This window comes from Poeciliopsis prolifica, unplaced genomic scaffold, assembly GCF_027474105.1.
Source record: "Poeciliopsis prolifica strain line A6 unplaced genomic scaffold, Auburn_PproV2 SCAFFOLD025, whole genome shotgun sequence".
Lineage (NCBI taxonomy): Eukaryota > Metazoa > Chordata > Actinopteri > Cyprinodontiformes > Poeciliidae > Poeciliopsis > Poeciliopsis prolifica.
The window spans coordinates 3,655,087-3,673,639 of NW_026562400.1; the positions used below are offsets into that span (position 1 = coordinate 3,655,087).

General features: G+C 38.5%; 1 protein-coding gene across 1 annotated transcript; it reads right to left on the minus strand.

Moving 5' to 3' along the window:
• Positions 1-3,857: 3,857 nt before the first annotated feature.
• LOC129370849 (C-type mannose receptor 2-like) lies at positions 3,858-18,553 on the minus strand. The gene is made up of 10 exons (XM_055047065.1): positions 18,482-18,553; positions 16,536-16,875; positions 15,888-16,226; positions 15,391-15,479; positions 9,160-9,205; positions 8,870-8,917; positions 7,353-7,757; positions 6,824-7,165; positions 4,252-4,340; positions 3,858-4,175 (listed from the first exon to the last, which is right to left on the minus strand). The coding sequence occupies exons 1-10, from the start codon at positions 18,551-18,553 to the stop codon at positions 4,095-4,097; spliced, it is 1,851 nt and encodes a 616-aa protein (XP_054903040.1). The 3' UTR covers positions 3,858-4,094.

The following is an 18,553-nucleotide window of genomic DNA, read 5'->3' on the forward strand; positions in this document are numbered from 1 at the left end:
GTGAGTAGAAGATTTTAGAGTAAAACTTAGAGAAGGCTTATTTTTTAAATACAAAAGATAAAGAATATCTTTCTTTTACAACTACATGGAGGATTATTTTGATGTAAGGACATTAAACTTCTTACCTCTGAAGTCTTTTTATTTTGGTGGGTTTTACAGTTTTACCCTTAAATAAAAGAAACTTGGTTTTAAAAAGAAAGTACTAAAGTAAAGCTGGAGACTGTTTCCTGCTCTGACATTTTGCGATTAGAACCAAGTTGCTGTGGCCTTTTTTACAGAAATCGATGCAGTTCAAGCCCAGTTTTTCTTCATTTCTGTCTGTCTCGATTCTTGATCCTTGACTTTAAGTGAGAAATATTTTCAGTCTGAGAGATCATAATTAAATCTAGCAGAAGACAAAGTAGGTCAGCAGCAAGACGGCTCTGCGGGTGGGGGAAGGAAACCTCCGCTTTAAATTCATTTAAGGTATTTTCTTTCTTAACTGGAAATAACAAAAAACCACCGAAACAGACCAAAACGCACGAGTGGGATCTGCATATGCATCGTCTGCGTCGCCCAAAATGAAAGCTGAAGTTACTTTGTTTGAAATTATACACTTGATCTCCTTCAATGCCACTGCTAACCCCATTGAGGCGGAAAGGCAGCCCAGCTCCAATGTTAAAAGAGGCTAATTACTCCCAGTATCTCCCACACTCCAGGGAGGCGAGGTCATGCAGAGGACAGGCATGTGAAACATTCCTGCAGCCTGCTGCTGCTGATGGACCTCCCTCCCAGCTCGCTGCTTCCCTCCTCTTCTTTCTCTCCTCATCTTCATCCTCCCCCAGCTCCTCTTCAGGCTCCGTCTTCTGACCCATTAATCACATTTTTACTACTTCAATCCCCCAAATATCACCGTTTCTGTGTTTTCTGCTGAGTTTGTGATGAGTGGACGATCTGTGTGTTTTAGACTGAGGGATGATGCAGTTTGAAAGTGTCAAACTTGAGGCCTGGGGGCCAAATCTGGCCCGCTGCAGCTCTTTATGCGGCCCTCTAGTCAGTAAAGTGTTTAAGGACACTTCAAGATAACAGTGTCCTTAAACACTATATTATCAATCAAATCAATTATTTTATTTGTTTCCTGCCAAATTAAATTACTGTGGAAATTCATGCAAAATCAACAAATCCCTGCACTTTCTCTCGCTGATACATAACTGTAGGCTGTTTATTTGTATATTACATTTGAGCAACAATGATGTCAGAAAGTTTGAAAAGTTGTACTATTATTATTTTACATAATAAATATTAAAAGTCTGAATTTTTAAATAGTTTTTTGGGTTTTGCTGACACCATTTTGCCTTTACATTTGAAAAACATTTTGCCAAATGAAACATATTTACAAACTTTAAGCAATCAAACTGATGATAAAATGGTTAAAAATCCAACATGACTGCGGAAAACTTTTCACATCATGACTCCCATCCTTTGGTTTGTATTTTTACATGAACAGCATCATCAGCGGAGGTTTTGAACTCACTCCGTTTAACTTTGAACTCTTTCCAACCTTATGAATAAAACTCACTACGTCCATTTTTGTGTTCTCAGCATTTTGTCCAAACACATCAACGCACCAAATGGCACATTGTTGGTCATTTGTTCCCCACTTAACAGATTCCTAACCTTCCTTTTGCTTCGTTTTTCTTTTTACTACTCGTTGTAAACCTTAACTTGGGGCTTGGCACCATGGTGGAGTTATTTATTGGTGCTATATATCTGCTTATTTTTACTGTCTCGCTGGATGACGGGGACGTAACTGGTTTAAAAGAGGCTCTTTGGGAGTTGAACTCCTCTTTGAAGTTGGGTTTTATTCCCTAAAGGTTTTCATTTAAACGGCTGGAATCCAAACCTGATGGCCCTGGTTCATTGCTCTGCATTAAAAAAAGGAATAACATCAATAACAATGCAGTAGCTTCTTATCTTGTACCTACATTTACTCAATTACATTTACTTTCTTTTTACTACTCTGCACTTTTTACTTTTATTTGAGTAATTTTATTTTTGAGTAAAATTTTGGATTTTCTGCCCATTGAATGAAAAATAAACAAGTTTTAACCAAAAAATTCACCAGAAACAGACACACACCTGCAGGTTTTGTTAGTTTCATAAACTTTCTGTTGCAAGAAACTGATTTGGAAACATTTATTATTTTTCTAATTATTTATCATTTGAATTATTTACATTTTTATAATTAAAATACCAAAATTTCCACTCCACTGTACATTTCGGTCCATCTGATTTTGTAATTTTTAAATATTAAATTATTAATAATTCGATCAATTACTCAGTAACCATTTTTTTGAAGCAAATCTTTTTTTTACTCTTGACTGAATAATTTCTTGGACAGCTGCCTTTTACTACTTACTAAACGGTGGCAGTGAAAAAAAATGTCTGATATCTTTATTATTTTTAGATTTCATACGTTTCAAATGTTTGGCTTTAATATTAGTTTAATCTTTTGTTCTTTAATCCCAGATTAACTTCAGGATCTTCAGTTTTCTCCCACCGTCTAAAACGTCCACGTGAGGTTAATTGGCAGATCTGAGCTGCATCACGTTAAAGATCTATAGAAAATGGATGGATAGATGTTAAAGTGAAAGTTAAGGTCAAGATATTCACAAAAACTAATTGTAAGTATTGAATTATTTGAATAATCATGTCATCAACTTCTTTAAAACTGAACAGAACATCTGAATAACTAATTAGATGCTCAGCACACTGTGGACAAAATGGCTGAAAAACTAAATAAGCGTTTAAAATCAGTCCACAATGATCATTATTGACCAGGTTTTCGTTTTAAATATCTTAAATATTTCCAAACTGGCAGCTTGGCCTCCTGTTTTATTCAGTTTTCACTCCAAGTTGTTTTTTAAATTCTAAGCAGTTATGAGACACAGAGATAAAACATGAAACTGCTGCTGCGTCAGTTACTCAGCAGGTTGATGCTAGGTAACCACAGAGTGAGCGTTGCCACACCTTTAATAACATTGTTCATTTGTTTGTAAACTTTATTTATGTCACATTGAGATTAAAAATGTCTTTTCAAGAGAACAGCAGCACACCAACAATCACAAATCATGAAACCACAGATATCAAAACCCAATTAAAGTACAAGACGGGTGATAGAGGAAGAAAATCAATAAATCACACCTATAGAAGTAAACATGGGACTAAAACGTACAAAACGTACAATTATGGAGCAAGATTTGTGGGAAACATTGTAAACAATACCAAAATATTTTTTTTCTAATGCATCCTGGAATAAGAGATTAATAACTAAAGGAAATTCAAAGTAAGAGACGATTCGTACACAAATAAAAAGCTGATTTCTGATGAGTATCTTGTGCCTAAAGTTAAAAAAGACATTGATGAAGTTTATTCAGTTTGACAATGAATTACTGCCATACTGTAAAACACAACTACCTTCTTTGCAGGCAGAAAAAAAGGAGAACATTTCAACATTTTTAAGAAAAATATTTTTAAAAATTCTAGAAGAAATGTGTAAGTTTCAGAGTTTGGAAAGACAAAACTTTTCAAAAGAACAAACTCGCAAATTTTGAGACGAATCTCAAAAATATTCTATAAAAAAAACTTCATAAGTTTCCAAGGTTTTTTTTCTCTCTGAGAGTTTTGAGGTGTCTTTAAATGCAAATAAGTCGCTGTTGACCGCGCCCCCAACGCAGCATTCACTCACCAGTAAAAATGGCTGCACCAGACATGCAACCATGCAACCGCATTCTGCAGAAAAACCAGCTGACTAAACATGCTGGAGCTCAGCTCGGGTTGCAGTGTTCCAGTTCAATTAAAAAACAATTTATTGATCCCCAAAGGTTGTTTTAGAAGTAGCTAAGACCCAAATGGAAGACATTTTGCATATGACTCTAATTCTGGCTTTCATATTTAAGATCATCTCTTTGTGGCTCACACTAAACTTTCAGCTCATGAGGTTCTAGAGGAGAGTTATATTTGGTTCTGTAGATTTATTATCACCAACAGTGGTTCAAATTGTGACCAGAGCTATATGCAGAGAACATTAATTACACTGATGTCCTGTTCTTTCATTATTGTCCTTCTTTTTGGGGTGTATTCTGCCATCGGACTTTGGCGTCAGTCCATCCCTGACTTGCCAGTTTGGCGCCGAGCTGTGGAAGGTAAAATGTGTTAAATTCCTGGTTGATGCAGTGATGAACCAAAAGGAGGTCAGAGAGCCTGGAGTACCTGCTGGAGGAGCCGGGCGCTGATGTCCGGATCCGTCAGGTCGGCACCGGTCACAACCCTCATCTTCACAAGGTGGGCCTTCGTTACCTCTGAGCAGAAAGGAAACTCAGTGTCACAAAGGAGCCAAACAGGTCGAGATGTCGATTTTAAAGTTACACAGTAAAAAACGAAGCAGTATTTAGTCTTATATTTAGTTTACACGCTATATATTTAGTTTACAAAGCTACATATTTGGTTTTCAAACTATACATCTATCTTTTAAATTAAATAGATAATTTAATTTGATTAAGGAAACTATTTAGTTTTTGAACTAAATATTTATATCCCAAATAAATGTTTAAGTCTGAGTTCATTTAATTTTAAAACTAAATGTTTGATTCCACATTAAACATCTATTTTGCTCGCTATTTATTGTCCAACTTAATAAATGATTTCGAAAGTAAATCGAAATATTTAGTTTGCAAACTATTGATTTGGCTTTCAAATTTAATATTTAGATAGGAAGATAAATATTCAGTTTGGAAATTAAATGTTTTGTTCCAAACAAAATACTTATTTTCCAAATAAATATTTAGTTTGTCAAAACAAACTAAATATTTAATTTCAAAGATGTATATTTAATTTTCAGACTTTATACACAGCTTTCAAATGATTTACAGTTAGGGCCAGAAATATTTGGACAGTAACACAATATTTGTGAGTTTGGCTCTGCATGCCACCGCATTGGATTTGAAATGAAACCGCTACAACAGAATTCAAGTGCAGATTGTAACGTTTAATTTAAAGGGTTGAACAAAAATATGTGATAGAAAATGTAGGAATTGTACACATTTGTTTACAAACACTCCACATTTTAGGAGCTCAAAAGTAATTGGACATATAAACATAACCCAAACAAAAAAGTTTTTTCTCAATATTTTGTTGCGAATCCTTTGGAGGCAATCACTGCCTTAAGTCTGGAACCCATGGACATCACCAAACGCTGGGTTTCCTCCTTCTTAATGCTTTGCCAGGCCTTTACAGCCGCAGCCTTCAGGTCTTGCTTGTTAGTGGGTCTTTCCGTCTGAAGTCTGGATTTGAGCAAGTGAAATGCATGCTCAATTGGGTTAAGATCTGGTGATTGACTTGGCCATTGCAGAATATTCCACCTTTTTGCTCTCATGAACTCCTGGGTAGCTTTGGCTGTATGCTTGGGGTCATTATCCATCTGTACTGTGAAGCGCCGTCCGATCAACTTTGCAGCATTTGGCTGAATCTGGGCTGACAGTATATCCCGGTACACTTCAGAATTCATCCGGCTACTCTTGTCTGCTGTTATGTCATCAATAAACACAAGTGACCCAGTGCCATTGAAAGCCATGCATGCCCATGCCATCACGTTGCCTCCACCATGTTTTACAGAGGATGTGGTGTGCCTTGGATCATGTGCCGTTCCCTTTCTTCTCCAAACTTTTTCTTCCCATCATTCTGGTACAGGTTGATCTTTGTCTCATCTGTCCATAGAATACTTTTCCAGAACTGGGCTGGCTTCTTGAGGTGATTTTGGGCAAATTTAACTCTGGCCTGTCTATTTTGGAATTGATGAATGGTTTGCATCTACATGTGAACCCTTTGTATTTGCTTTCATGGAGTCTTCTCTTTACTGTTGACTTAGAGACAGATACACCTACTTCCCTGAGAGTGTTCTGGACCTCAGTTGATGTTGTGAACGGGTTCTTCTTCACCAAAGAAAGTATGCGGCGATCATCCACCACTCTTGTCTTCCGTGGACGCCCAGGCATTTTTGAGTTCCCAAGCTCACCAGTCAATTCCTTTTTCCTCAGAATGTACCAGACTGTTGATTTTGCTACTCCAAGCATGTCTGCTATCTCTCTGATGGATTTTTTCCTTTTTTTCAGCCTCAGGATGTTCTGCTTCACCTCAATTGAGAGCTCCTTTGACCGCATGTTGTCTGGTCACAGCAACAGCTTCCAAATGCAAAACCACACACCTGGAAACAACCCCAGACCTTTTAACTACTTACTTGATTACAGGTTAACGAGGGAAAGGCCTTCTGAGTTACTTGCAGCCTTTAGAGTCCATTGTCCAATTACTTTTGGTCCCTTGAAAAAGAGGAGGCTCTGCATTACAGAGCTATGATTCCTAAACCCTTTCTCCGATTTGGATGTGGAAACTCTCATATTGCAGCTGGGAGTGTGCACTTTCAGCCCATATTATATATAAATTGCATTTCTGAACATATTTTTGTCAACAGCTAAAATAACAAAACCTGTGTCACTGTCCAAATATTTCTGGCCCTAACTGTAGTTAGGAATTTAAATATCTAATGTGTAAGTTAAATATTTAGTTTCTAGCTGATTGTTTTAGTCTAAGTTAAATATTTAATTTTCAAACTAAATGTTTACTTCCAAATTAAACAAAATATTTATTTCCAAAGTATTTAATTTCAAATCATAATATTTTATTTTAAACTAAATATTTAGCTAATGAACTAAGTATTTCATTTGAAAAATAAACTTCAGCATTTTCTTATATGACTGAATAAACCAAAATGCTGCTGTTTTCTGATCACCTTGATAGCAGATGAAAACATGGGAAGTAGTACAGTCTTCATCCTCCCACTCATGTAAATCATTCTCAGCGCCGCAGTGCCGACTACCGCCGCTGTTTGTTGGGCCCGAAGAGGTCCAGTGTCGGAACAAGCTGCGGCTCCCGTCGGACCAAAACCACGGCTCTCGGTACAGACCGATCCAACTGTAGACTCCGCTCGGCATCAGTCCTGCAACTTCATCGTTTTCCTTCTGGTTCTCGATCATTGCCAAGTCAAAGTAGTTTTCCCTGCAGTACGTTTGAGCAGAACTCCAGGATTTCTTAGTTGAGATGTAAAAAAACTGCTTCACATTTTGCTCTTTAACTGAGAAAGAATAAGAGTCAGTTAAACAATGGATTTCTTAAATAAAATGGTTTTTGTGTTTTTAAAATTAAGAAATTAGGGATGCAGATTAAAAAATGTTTTTTTCTGAAGGCATTAGTTTCTTTCTAATTGTTAAGATTTATTATGAACTGCAGGTAAAATGTATAAAACTTATGGTTTCTCTTACCGTTGTAACAAATAAATGACTGTGAGTCTGAACATTGCACATCTCCCCATTTTCTGTTGTCGAATAAAATTACACACGTCTCTTTTCCCGAGGAGAAATCTGGATTATTGGGAGACCATGTCTGGTACCCAGTTTTACTGGTTTCTCCGGTTGCAGACCATTTCCAGGAATTGGGCCCGTTACCCATTTTAGTTTTCCAGTTTTCCGGATCATCCCAGAGTCCGATCCATGCGAGGGAATAGGAAATATCAGTTTCCAGCATGTTTATGTCGTCCATGTTTTCAAACCTGGCCAGGTCGGTGTGATGCTCCCTGCAGTACTGCTGAGCCTTAGTCCAGGTCAGCGACTGGTTGACATAGAAGTACCGGCGTGGTGGATCCTGGGAGCAGTAACCGAGGCAAAGTCCTGAAAAATGACAAAATAGGATTTCAGTTATGGCTTTCGTTCTTTGGGGATGTATTCATACCAACATAGTGGGACAAACGCTGCAAAAACACAAAGTCTTCCCGAGTATTTTTAGTTTCTAATGCAAGACATCAGAGCTTGTTTAAGCAAATAATTCCTTAATATTGATTAAGTAGCTCAATACGTCGGGAGAAATGGACGACAACAGCAGGCGAATGTTTCCGCAACACACCGTGGCAACAAAAGCAACAAAGGTTGAATATTTGATAGATTGATTGATTGTTGTGTTTCTTGATCTTCATTTTTTCCCCCCTACTTTTCTCTTAAACCATCTCTGAAAAATTATATTGTTCATCTTTTAGACTGTTTGGAGTCAAACTCATTTTCGTTTTGGGCCAAATCAAGATCATGAATCCTCTTAAAGTGCCGGTTGCACCAAAATGTATGATAAAACCTGTTCACAAACTGTTAGAATAGACATGAATTCTTCAAATTAAATGATATTACTGAACATCTGTTCAGCACCTCCAGGATTTTGTGAGTCTTTTTGTGATTTTTGCAATAAAAATCAAAGTGTCTGTGGTGTTAATTTGGAAATATATGTGATATTTATGACAATAAATGTGTCTTTTTGTCACTCGCTGCATAGATCATGGACTATAATCTGACATCAATTCGGGTTGATGCAGCTGTTTAACACAAGGAAGAAAGTTTTTGACAAGTGTTGAGAAAAATCTGCAATAAACTCCCAATTATGTGTTAGTGTAAAAAGTACGGGGATTTGTTGATTTCGCATAAATTTCCACAATAATTTTTAACAAACTGAATCAATTGGTTGACATAATTTGGCAGTAAGCAGATAAAAACTGCATTGATTTGACTGATAACATAATATTTAAATCTAGAACCTATCGGGCCACATAAACAGCTACAGCGGGCCGGATTTGGCCCACGGACCTGGAGTTTGACATGTTGGCTGTAGGGTAAAGAGAACTAGTTTCTCACAAAAAGTAATTTTATAATCATTTGTAAACCATTTCTGATGAAACCTTTAAACCCTGAAAGCAAATTTCTGTTTAGTGTTTCAAGCGTTTCCATTTTCCCTCTCTTACCAAAGAGGAGGAGAGCTGCAGTCGTTTGTTGGCTCATCGTTGATTTTTCTGCAGAAAGTGGAAACAAGAATTTCAAAGCTTCAGCACCAAAGAGAAGAAAAAAGTAGCAAAACATTAAATGATCAAAAACATATAAAATTCACACCTAGATGAAAAAATGTTCATAAAATCAAGCTAAGCCTAATATTTTTCTCCAAAACTTAGTGTCTGCTTTATGTATCAAAAGTTACAATAACTATCTAAAATATGGCTTAACTGATAATCTGCAACATATAATGAATTATACTTACTAGTCGGAGTGCAGCTGCTTGGTGTTGTGGACCTGAGATCTCGGTTCTGTGGACAAAAAGGAAGATAAGTCCGAAGTAATCCACATTGGACAATGAAATTTGCATATGCAAAGTTTGACTTAGTAAGTTATGGATACCAAATGTTCCCCTTTACTGTCTCAAATTGGACAGATCATTGCACAAAGTTTCAATCATTTCAGACAGAAAAGTCTGGGTGTGGAAGCTGAACATCCAGAGACACATAAAGACAGTTACAAAGTCAGACTTCTGTCATCTGAAGAACATTTCTAGGATTAAATCACTACTGTTGCAGCAAGATCTAGAGAAACTCACCATTTATTTACCTTTATTTCCTTTAGTAGCATCGATTCGTGTCTTCACAAACTTGCACCACAAACTTCCAGAAAACTGCAGGACAGTTGAAGCACCGAGTTCCTTAAGAAGCACATAGTTAGAGCTAACTTTGACTAGTAGTAAGTGAAACATTTATTGCCATCGTTGATATGAATTGATGATTTTGATGATGGCATTTGACCAGATGTAATGTTTATTGCTTATTCAATAATTGATCCTTTTACCCTGTAAAGCTCTTTGAACTGCACTGCTTCTAAAATGTGCTTCACAAATAAATTTAAATCAACTTGATTTGACATTTTCTGAAAAAAGAAGCAGTTATATTGGATGTTTTTTGGGTTTTTTTGCTCAACTCAGCATGGATAAGCTAAAATTGTATTACTTTGACTGCAAATACATATAAATATACACAAGATTAATAGAGCGAAGGACTAGAGCACAGTATGTGGAAAGGAAAATCATATCCATTTGTGTTTTTATAATCGTTTATTTAAGCAAAATTCCCCTGCAGGACAATTTTGCTGTAGTTTGTCACTGGAAAACAACCCATTTCTGGTTGACACCAGTGATATTAGTGCTAGATGTTAAAACATTTGGTTTATGTCTGGATTTTACTGACGAAGGTCAGTCAAACTTTTACTTCTCAGTTCTAGGAAGCTTGTTTAAAAAAAAAAATGCAAAAACAGCGGAAAGCTCTCAGACCGTCAGGGAGGATCAAACCTCGGAGGAATGCACAAATGAGACTTACGATATTTTCATATGCAAAGTTTGACTTTGGTGAAAATCGTTCCCTTGTTTTTACAAGTTTGATATATGACAATGAAAGAAATCTCTCCTGAAAGTGTGGTTTAATTATGTGAAAAACATAAAAATAATAAAGGTGATCTATTGTTCTTCCTAGAACAGATCAGGATAGTTCTGTGGCATCACGTTTCTTCATGTTCATTACATTTTGGTGCACAAAATCATCCTTATATAATGAGATTTCAGTCTGATCAGCTGATCAAACACTCCAGATCTCACCTTTGGTTGATAGCTAACCAGCTGGGCTTTGGTAACGGCACAAAAACACCTTGAGGGCAGCAGTTCAAATTCAAAAATACTTTATTGATCCCAAAGGGAAATTAAATGTTGCTGTGACTCATATGAATATGACGATGTTTGATAAAACATCAAACCTAAAAAGTATCGGTATCGGTACTGGAGTCGGTGATACCGCCCCTCGGATCAACACCGAAACTGCAGCATCACTGGCATCCTCTCGTTTGTTAAATTAAGCAAAGTGGAAGGAGAAAGGATTCAGAAAAAATGTTTTGCTGCTTCCCAACTAGATTATTGTGTCATATATCAGCTCATAGAAATTTATATGATATGTAGTTTTCTTGAAATTCTAATATAAGCAAATAATTGTGACAAAAAGCCCTCAGAATTCAGAAGTAATTTATTGATCCCAAAATAAAAGCAATTGTTCAAAAAGTTATTATGGATGGTGATGCTACAGCAGCAGTCAATGTCGCAACAAATCCAAACAGACCTCTGACTGAAGACTGTTGCTCTGTGGTCGTGTTGTGGCTGCAGGGACTTGCGAAAGGTTCAAAGGTCATGCAGCAGAGATAATATTCCACATTAACATGTCCTGGATGACGCAACTGCTTGGGAAGCACTGCTAATCTGCCTCATTTGCTTTTGCTGCGCCTCTTTACATGCAAGAAAATCCAGCAGATAGGATTTACTATGTACATTTGAAACTAGAGGGGAAAAAAATACATCCTTTTAATAAACTTTTTCTTTTTTAACTCAACTAGGGTTACTAAAGTGATTAATTTTCTTAGTAAAATGATCCATAATAATCTGCTAGATCTTTTTAAAACCTACTTCTAACTCAAAACGTCAAATCTGGGCTGAAATATTCAGAGTGAAAACATTTATGATTTATTACATCTGGTGAAAAATAGTGCTCTTTTTAATGTATTTGAGCACAAAACAAATGTAAAACCGTTGTTTTTATCCATATTTTTGATAACATGATGAAATGTTATAAAAAAAAAAATTCCCTTCTCACCCACCGCGGGTGGTTCTTATCCTCTGAGCTCGGGTCCTCTACCAGAGGCCTGGGAGCTTGAGGGTCCTGCGCAGTATCTTGGCTGTGCCAAGGACTGCACATTTCTGGACTGAGATGTCTGATGTTGTTCCTGGGATCTGTTGTAGCCACTGCTCCAGTTTGGGGGTTACTGCCCCGAGGGCCCCGATGACCACAGGCACCACTGTGGTCTTCACATTCCAGGCCCTCTCCAGTTCTTCCCTGAGGCCCTGGTATTTCTCCAGTTTCTCGTGCTCCTTTTTCCTGATGTTGCAATCACTTGGTATTGCTACATCAACCACAACGGCTTTCCTCTGTTGTTTATCCACTACGACAATGTCTGGTTGGTTCGCCATTACCATTTTGTCTGTCTGGATCTGGAAGTCCCACAGGATCTTAGCTCTGGCGTTCTCCACCACCTTTGGGGGTGTTTCCCACTTTGATCTCGGGGTTTCCAGTCCATATTCTGCACAGATGTTTCTGTACACTATGCCTGCCACTTGGTTATGTCGCTCCATGTACGCTTTCCCTGCCAGTATCTTGCACCCTGCTGTGATGTGCTGGACTGTCTCAGGGGCCTCCTTGCACAACCTACACCTTGGGTCTTGTCTGGTGTGGTAGATCTGGGCCTCTATTGCTCTGGTGTTTAGGGCCTGTTCCTGGGCGGCCAGGATGAGGGCCTCTGTGCTGTCCTTGAGTCCAGCTTTTTCCAGCCATTGGTAGGATTTACTGATATCAGCCACTTGGGTTATTTGCTGGTGGTACATCCCATGTAGGGGCTTGTCCTCCCATGATGGTATCTCTGGCACCTCAACCTCCGTTCCCTGTTGTCTGAGACATTCACTGAGCACATTGTCTGTTGAGGCTTTGTCCCTGATGTATTTATGGATCTTAGTTGTTTCATCCTGGACAGTGGTTCTCACACTCACTAGTCCTCTGCCTCCTTCCTTGCGGCTCGTGTACAGTCTCAGGGTGCTGGATTTGGGATGGAACCCTCCATGCATGGTTAGTAGCTTTCTAGTCTTAATATCTGTGGCTTTTATCTCCTCCTTTGGCCAGCTAATTATTCCAGCAGGGTATCTGATTACTGGCAGGGCATAGCTGTTTATCGCACGGATTTTGTTCTTGCCATTGAGCTGGCTTCTCAGGACTTGCCTTATTCGTTGGAGGTATTTAGCTGTGGCTCCTTTCCTTGTGGCCTCATCGAGGTTGCCATTTGCTTGTGGTATACCTAGGTACTTGTAACTGTCCTCTATGTCTGCTATTGTTCCTTGTGGGAGTGAGACTCCTTCTGTGCGGATCACCTTCCCCCTCTTTGTGATCAGCCGACCACACTTCTCTAGTCCGAATGACATCCCAATGTCAGTGCTGTAGATCCTTGTGGTGTGGATCAGTGAGTCGATGTCTCGCTCACTCTTGGCGTACAGCTTGATGTCATCCATGTAGAGGAGGTGACTGATGTTGGCCCCATTTTTGAGTCGGTATCCGTAGCCAGTCTTGTTGATAATTTGGCTGAGGGGGTTCAGGCCTATGCAGAACAGTAGCGGGGACAGAGCATCTCCTTGGTATATGCCACATTTGATGGACACTTGTGCAAGTGGTTTGCATTTGGCTTCAAGGGTGGTTTTCCACAGCTTCATCGAGTTTGCAATGAAGGCTCTCAGAATCCTGTTGATGTTATACATCTGTAGGCATTCAATGATCCAAGTATGCGGCATTGAGTCATAGGCTTTCTTGTAATCGATCCAAGCCATGCACAGGTTGGTGTGTCGGGTTTTGCAGTCTCGGGCAACTGTGCGGTCTATGAGGAGTTGGTGTTTGGCTCCTCTGGTATTTACACCGATACCCTTCTGTGCCGTGCTCATGTGTTTATCCATGTGTTTGCTTATCTTGGCCGCTATGATGCCTGGGAAAATACGACCAAAGCAAATGTGCTAAGCTAACGCTAGCAGTTGAAATCAAATGCTTGGTGTTTTTTCCCCCCAAACACAAAAGAGAAATCCAACAACTGTTTCCTTCAGGTATTCCTGTTGTTTCCACCAGGAGTTCTTGGTGCAGCGCCCCCCACAGGCGAGGAGGGGAACCGGTTTTTCAGTACCTTTGGATCGTTTGACACAACACAGTGGAAAGTGAAGCGCAGCAGCTGAAAATGTAACAAATGTTAATCTCCAGTTTGACCTTTTTTTTTCCAACTGTAGATTCACACTAGGTCAACTAAAAGCATGGTGTCTGTGGAGAGTCTCCTGGATCTGGATGAGGAGATTTGTTCAGTACCCAGTGGATTGTGTCCACACTCTCCACCCTCTTTACCTGTTGGAGGTGCTCAGAGGGTCCGGTGACCCTCTGCTGCCCCACTGCAGCTTTGGCTCCAGGTCATTTACCACCATCAGCGTGAACGTGTGTAAATGAATGAGCATAAAGCGCTTTGGACTCGATTAACAACTTCACAAATGGAGGCTCTTAGTATCTACAGGCTCATTTTTATTATCTCAAAGAGACACAGCTTTCAATTAAACACTTTTTTCATCTTGAATCTAAATGGAAACAAATTTTAAAAACAGAACTGAATGTGGAAAACAAAAATTCCCAATCAAAGTCTGGAAAGTTCAGCTACAAATATTGTAAATCTGAATTTTATTTATTAATTCCTTGAATCTAATTGTTATAAGTTATATATATATATTTATCCATCTCATCTACCTGTTCTTATTCATAAAGGCAGGACTACTGAGGTCAAGTGCAGCTGCTTGGTGTTTGAAAGTTTAGACGTCATCTTATTTGGATTGAAAGGAAGACGCCTTCTTCAAAATTCACGGAGCTTCTTTTGTTTTTTATATGCAAAGTTTGTCGTTGAAGTTCATCTTCATGGGTCACATCCTTGTCTTAGCAAGACGGTGTATTTGATCAGGATGGATTTCTCTAATTTAAAGCAGTTTAACGTCAGTACATAAAAAGTTACCCTGCTCTTACACATACTCTATGTTTGCAGAAGTATTTTTCTCCTTGCAGGTTTCCTGTTTCTGGTCATGTGTCATGCTTGTAGTGAATGCTTTAGATCATTAAACAAATGTTAAAATCAGAATATATGGTGGTCTTACGTTTCCTTACGCTACACTATCAAATATAAACCAGTAAGTAATCCTGGATTTGTCTGCACCACCAGATTAAGATTAAATAGAAAGAAAAAAACACACATGCATTGATTTGTTTACATTTTGTACACTCTGCTATGACTTGCAATTACACAAAAGTACTACGCTATTAAACTTCATTTTCTTGCTGAGAAAATCTGAGCTGGTCCAGAAACTCGTCACAGTTGGTACAACTAGATTCAAACAGAAGCAAAACAGCCTGACATTACTGTTAAACTCCATTAAAATCAAGACTATTAATCAAATAAGGGACACTTAAACTGTTCCAGTGGCTGCAGCTCCTTCAGCTGCACAGTTTTAGTTTAGCTGTTCACGCTTCACTTTAAATCGGAATCTCTATACGACACTAAAGTGCTACGTTGTTATTTCCAGGTGTCTTGTTTTAAATGTGACCGCTAATGTTTTATTGATAATAATTTGCAATCTGATTTGAGCAAAAGGTAAAAACAAAAGGCCTGTAAATCAGCAGATGTAATTAATTTGCTGCATTCAGTTTTCTTTGTTTTTCTTGGAGACAATCTTCCATTGCACTTTGAAATCAGTCCATCCCTGGTTGGTCAGCAAGGCACCAAGCTGAGGAAGGGAACATTTTGTTACGTTCCTTAAATATATTGAGACAAGTAAAAGGGAATGAGGTCAGTTTACCTGCTGGAGGACCTGGGCGTTGACGGCTGGATCGGTCAGATCCTTGATGCTCGTCATCATCATTTTCACAGTGTTGCTCGTTTTCACCACTGAGCAGCAAGAAATCATCCGTGTCAAAACCACAAGACAAAACTATGACGCCGTATTACGAGAAAATCTGAGAAAAGTGAGTTAACTTGTAAATGTAAAAAGAAAAAACTTTACTTGAAGAAAAAAAAAAGAAAATTTCTGAGATTTATATTTAAAAAAAATATATTTTCCAGCAAATTTTGGACTTCCTAAACTCAGAAATTTCTAAGTTTCATTAAAATTTCTGAGACAAATCTCTTTTTCAGACACTAAAATATATATTTTTTCCTATAAATGTTCTGACTTTTCAAGCTCAGAATTGTTTGTTTTTCTCTAGAAAGTTTCAGATTGATCTCAAATTTGTCCCTACCACGACATTAAAAAAATGAGGTTTTTGTCAAGGCATCTTGTGATTTGAGAACAATCACCTTGTTCGCAAATGAAGACTTTGACGGAATCACATTTTTCATCACCCCACTGATGCGCTGTATTCTTGCAGACGCAGTGCTGATCCCCGTTGAAGTTTGGCTCATGAGCAGCCCAGATTTGGAAGCGGCTGGGACTCTTGTCAGACCAGATCCACGGCTCTCGGTACAGACCGATCCAGACATTGGCTCCAGCTGGAATTAACTGTTTGACTTCAGAGTTTTCCGCCTCGTTCTCAATCATCGCCAAGTCGGTGTGAAGCTTTCTGCAGTAACGTTGAGCAGAACTCCATGTTTCCGAAGTTGAGATGAACACGTGTCGTTTCACATTGAGCTCTGTGCCTGCAGAAAAACAAAAGCATGTTTGATTTTAAAAGAAACAAACTACGACAGAATGTACTAAAAATAAATACATAAGATTACACAAATAAAGTCCAAATAATGTTAGAATAAAGTCACAATATTGAGCAAATAAATATTGCAAGAATAAAAGTAATTCTATTTCTTTTTTTGTGTGCCATATATGTATATTATATGTAATGAACACAAAAGTTAGTCAAATGTAAGTTAACTTCATTTTTTATACCAAAATGTATGAACATTTTTACTCACCATTGTAACAAATAAAACAGAGTTTCGTATTACAGTCACCACTATACCAGTACCCAGCTTTAGCCATTAACGCGCACTTCTCTGCTGAATATCTGAACTTTGGATCACCAGTGGCCCACGACTGGTAACCAGTTTTACTGGTTTCTCCGGTTGCAGACCATCTCCAGGAGTTGGACTTGTTGCCCATTTCAGATTTCCAGGCCTTCGGATCATCCCAGAGTCCGATCCAGGCCCAAGTATAGGAAATATCAGGCTTCAGCCTGTTTAGGTCGTCCAGACTCTCAAACGTGGCCAGGTCGGTGTAACGCTCCCTGCAGTACTGCTGGGCTTTAGGCCAGGTCACTAACTGGTCAACGTAGTAGTACCTTCGTAGAGGGAACTGCAAGCAGGAGCCCAGGCAAAAACCTGAATATTGACCAAGAAATGGTTGAAGGTCATGATTACTGAATTAGGTTTATGGCTTATTTTATGCTCAATGTAGGAAATCGTTACAGGAATAAAGTGCAACACCCCCAACTCACCACCACCAATTTTGCATAACAGATCCTCTTCAGGCATTAGCTAGATAGCTAGCTAGCAATAGCTGCTTTTCAATAACAAATGTGCGCAAAACCTTTTAAATATTCCAAAACCACCATCCCATACACAATTTAGCAATTGCAGTGTTTCCATTAAATCACATGCGAATATGTTTGTTAACTCTAAGTCTTTCAAAAGCATGATCCTCCAAATACTTCCTGTTGTCGTCTTCTTGGTGGATGGCGCCAGTGACATCATCCGGTTGTTGATCATGTGACTCGTGTGAAAGGAAAAAAGTGCTTATTGCACTTTTGTGAAATAAATAAAAAACTTCCTCAGTCTAAAGCTAAAATGTTTTTTTTCTAAATCAAAGCGAGTTTATTTGACCTTTTGCGCTCTTCACGACGCTTCGCGCGCCGCCATGATGGAGGTCAAAACAACCAATTAGCCCGCTAGCTCCTGAACAGCGCGTCAAAAAACTGAATTTGTTGCCTAATATTGCTTTTATTTTGTTGATTTGACTGTAAAAATGGTCACAGTGACATAAAATCAACGGATGAGGATGCTAACTAATCGTTTCATTTAATCGTAAACGTTTTGATGAGGAAGGCGAAGGATAGCAGCAGCGACTTGATCACGGATTCACAGCCAAAACATTTTACGAAGTAAGAAAATTAAAGGTCATAGACTTAATAAGTTCGTAAGCTTAGTCAGATGCAATACAATATTCAATATTCAAGGTACTTTCCTAATTATTTGTAATCATGGAAAAATTGCGCAACCAGCGTAGCTTAGCATATCAAAAACTGGTAGAACATACACAGACTTTGTCATTTATAATGTTGATATTGAGCACAAATAATAAAACAAATAAGTAAATGATAAAATGTATCAATACAAATAAAAGATTAACTGGAGCTTATTAGTCTTATGGCTCTGGAAATGCAATTGAAGACATGTTGGAATAAATAATGAGGCATAACTTTGGGCAAAATGGTGCAATTTAATCAAAAAACATGTCAGGAGGAAGAAGGTGATCAGTATTTAAACTGGTTGTTTCCAGCTTGAGCATAAAACCCAACTAGCTGTGCTACTTCCACAAACAAATTAACAAGACTTGACCAAGACTATAGAGAAGAAAACACTTGTATACATACGCCCGCCCTCACTTCCCACATCCAACATGGCGCCTCGGCGTAATTAGGTGGCGTAGTTGCAAAGACCCAATAGCACAAGACAGATAATGTGTGAAAAATCAAACTCCTATGTCTCCACCATGTGGTCCTACTGCCATTTACTGAAATACTCGCTCTGGTTAGAAACAAACAATCAGAACCAGAAGGGTCTTGGTGCTGTCAATCACCCTCATGTATGTTCCAAGCTTGTATTAGCCATTTTGCTGCAGTTGTGCTAATGGTGGAGAAACAACCTAAGGTTTATCTGCTGTCATCGGTGGCCATGCTAACTTGCCTGCGAATTAATGGCAGGCTCTGCTGTGGGGGAGTAACAGCGGCGTAGTGCAGCATGTACACGAGCAT

What these genes read in the sequence shown, in the direction of transcription:
- LOC129370849 (XM_055047065.1), bottom strand. Translation starts at nt 18,553, where the DNA reads ATGCTCGTGTACATGCTGCACTACGCCGCTGTTACTCCCCCACAGCAG. An exon ending in ACGCCCAGGTCCTCCAGCAG is followed by an intron (nt 9,206 to 15,390) that starts GTAAACTGACCT and finishes TTTTGTCCACAG; the next exon opens with AACCGAGATCTCAGGTCCAC. An exon ending in TGTTTTCATCTGCTATCAAG is followed by an intron (nt 4,341 to 6,823) that starts GTGATCAGAAAA and finishes CTTTCTGCTCAG; the next exon opens with AGGTAACGAAGGCCCACCTT.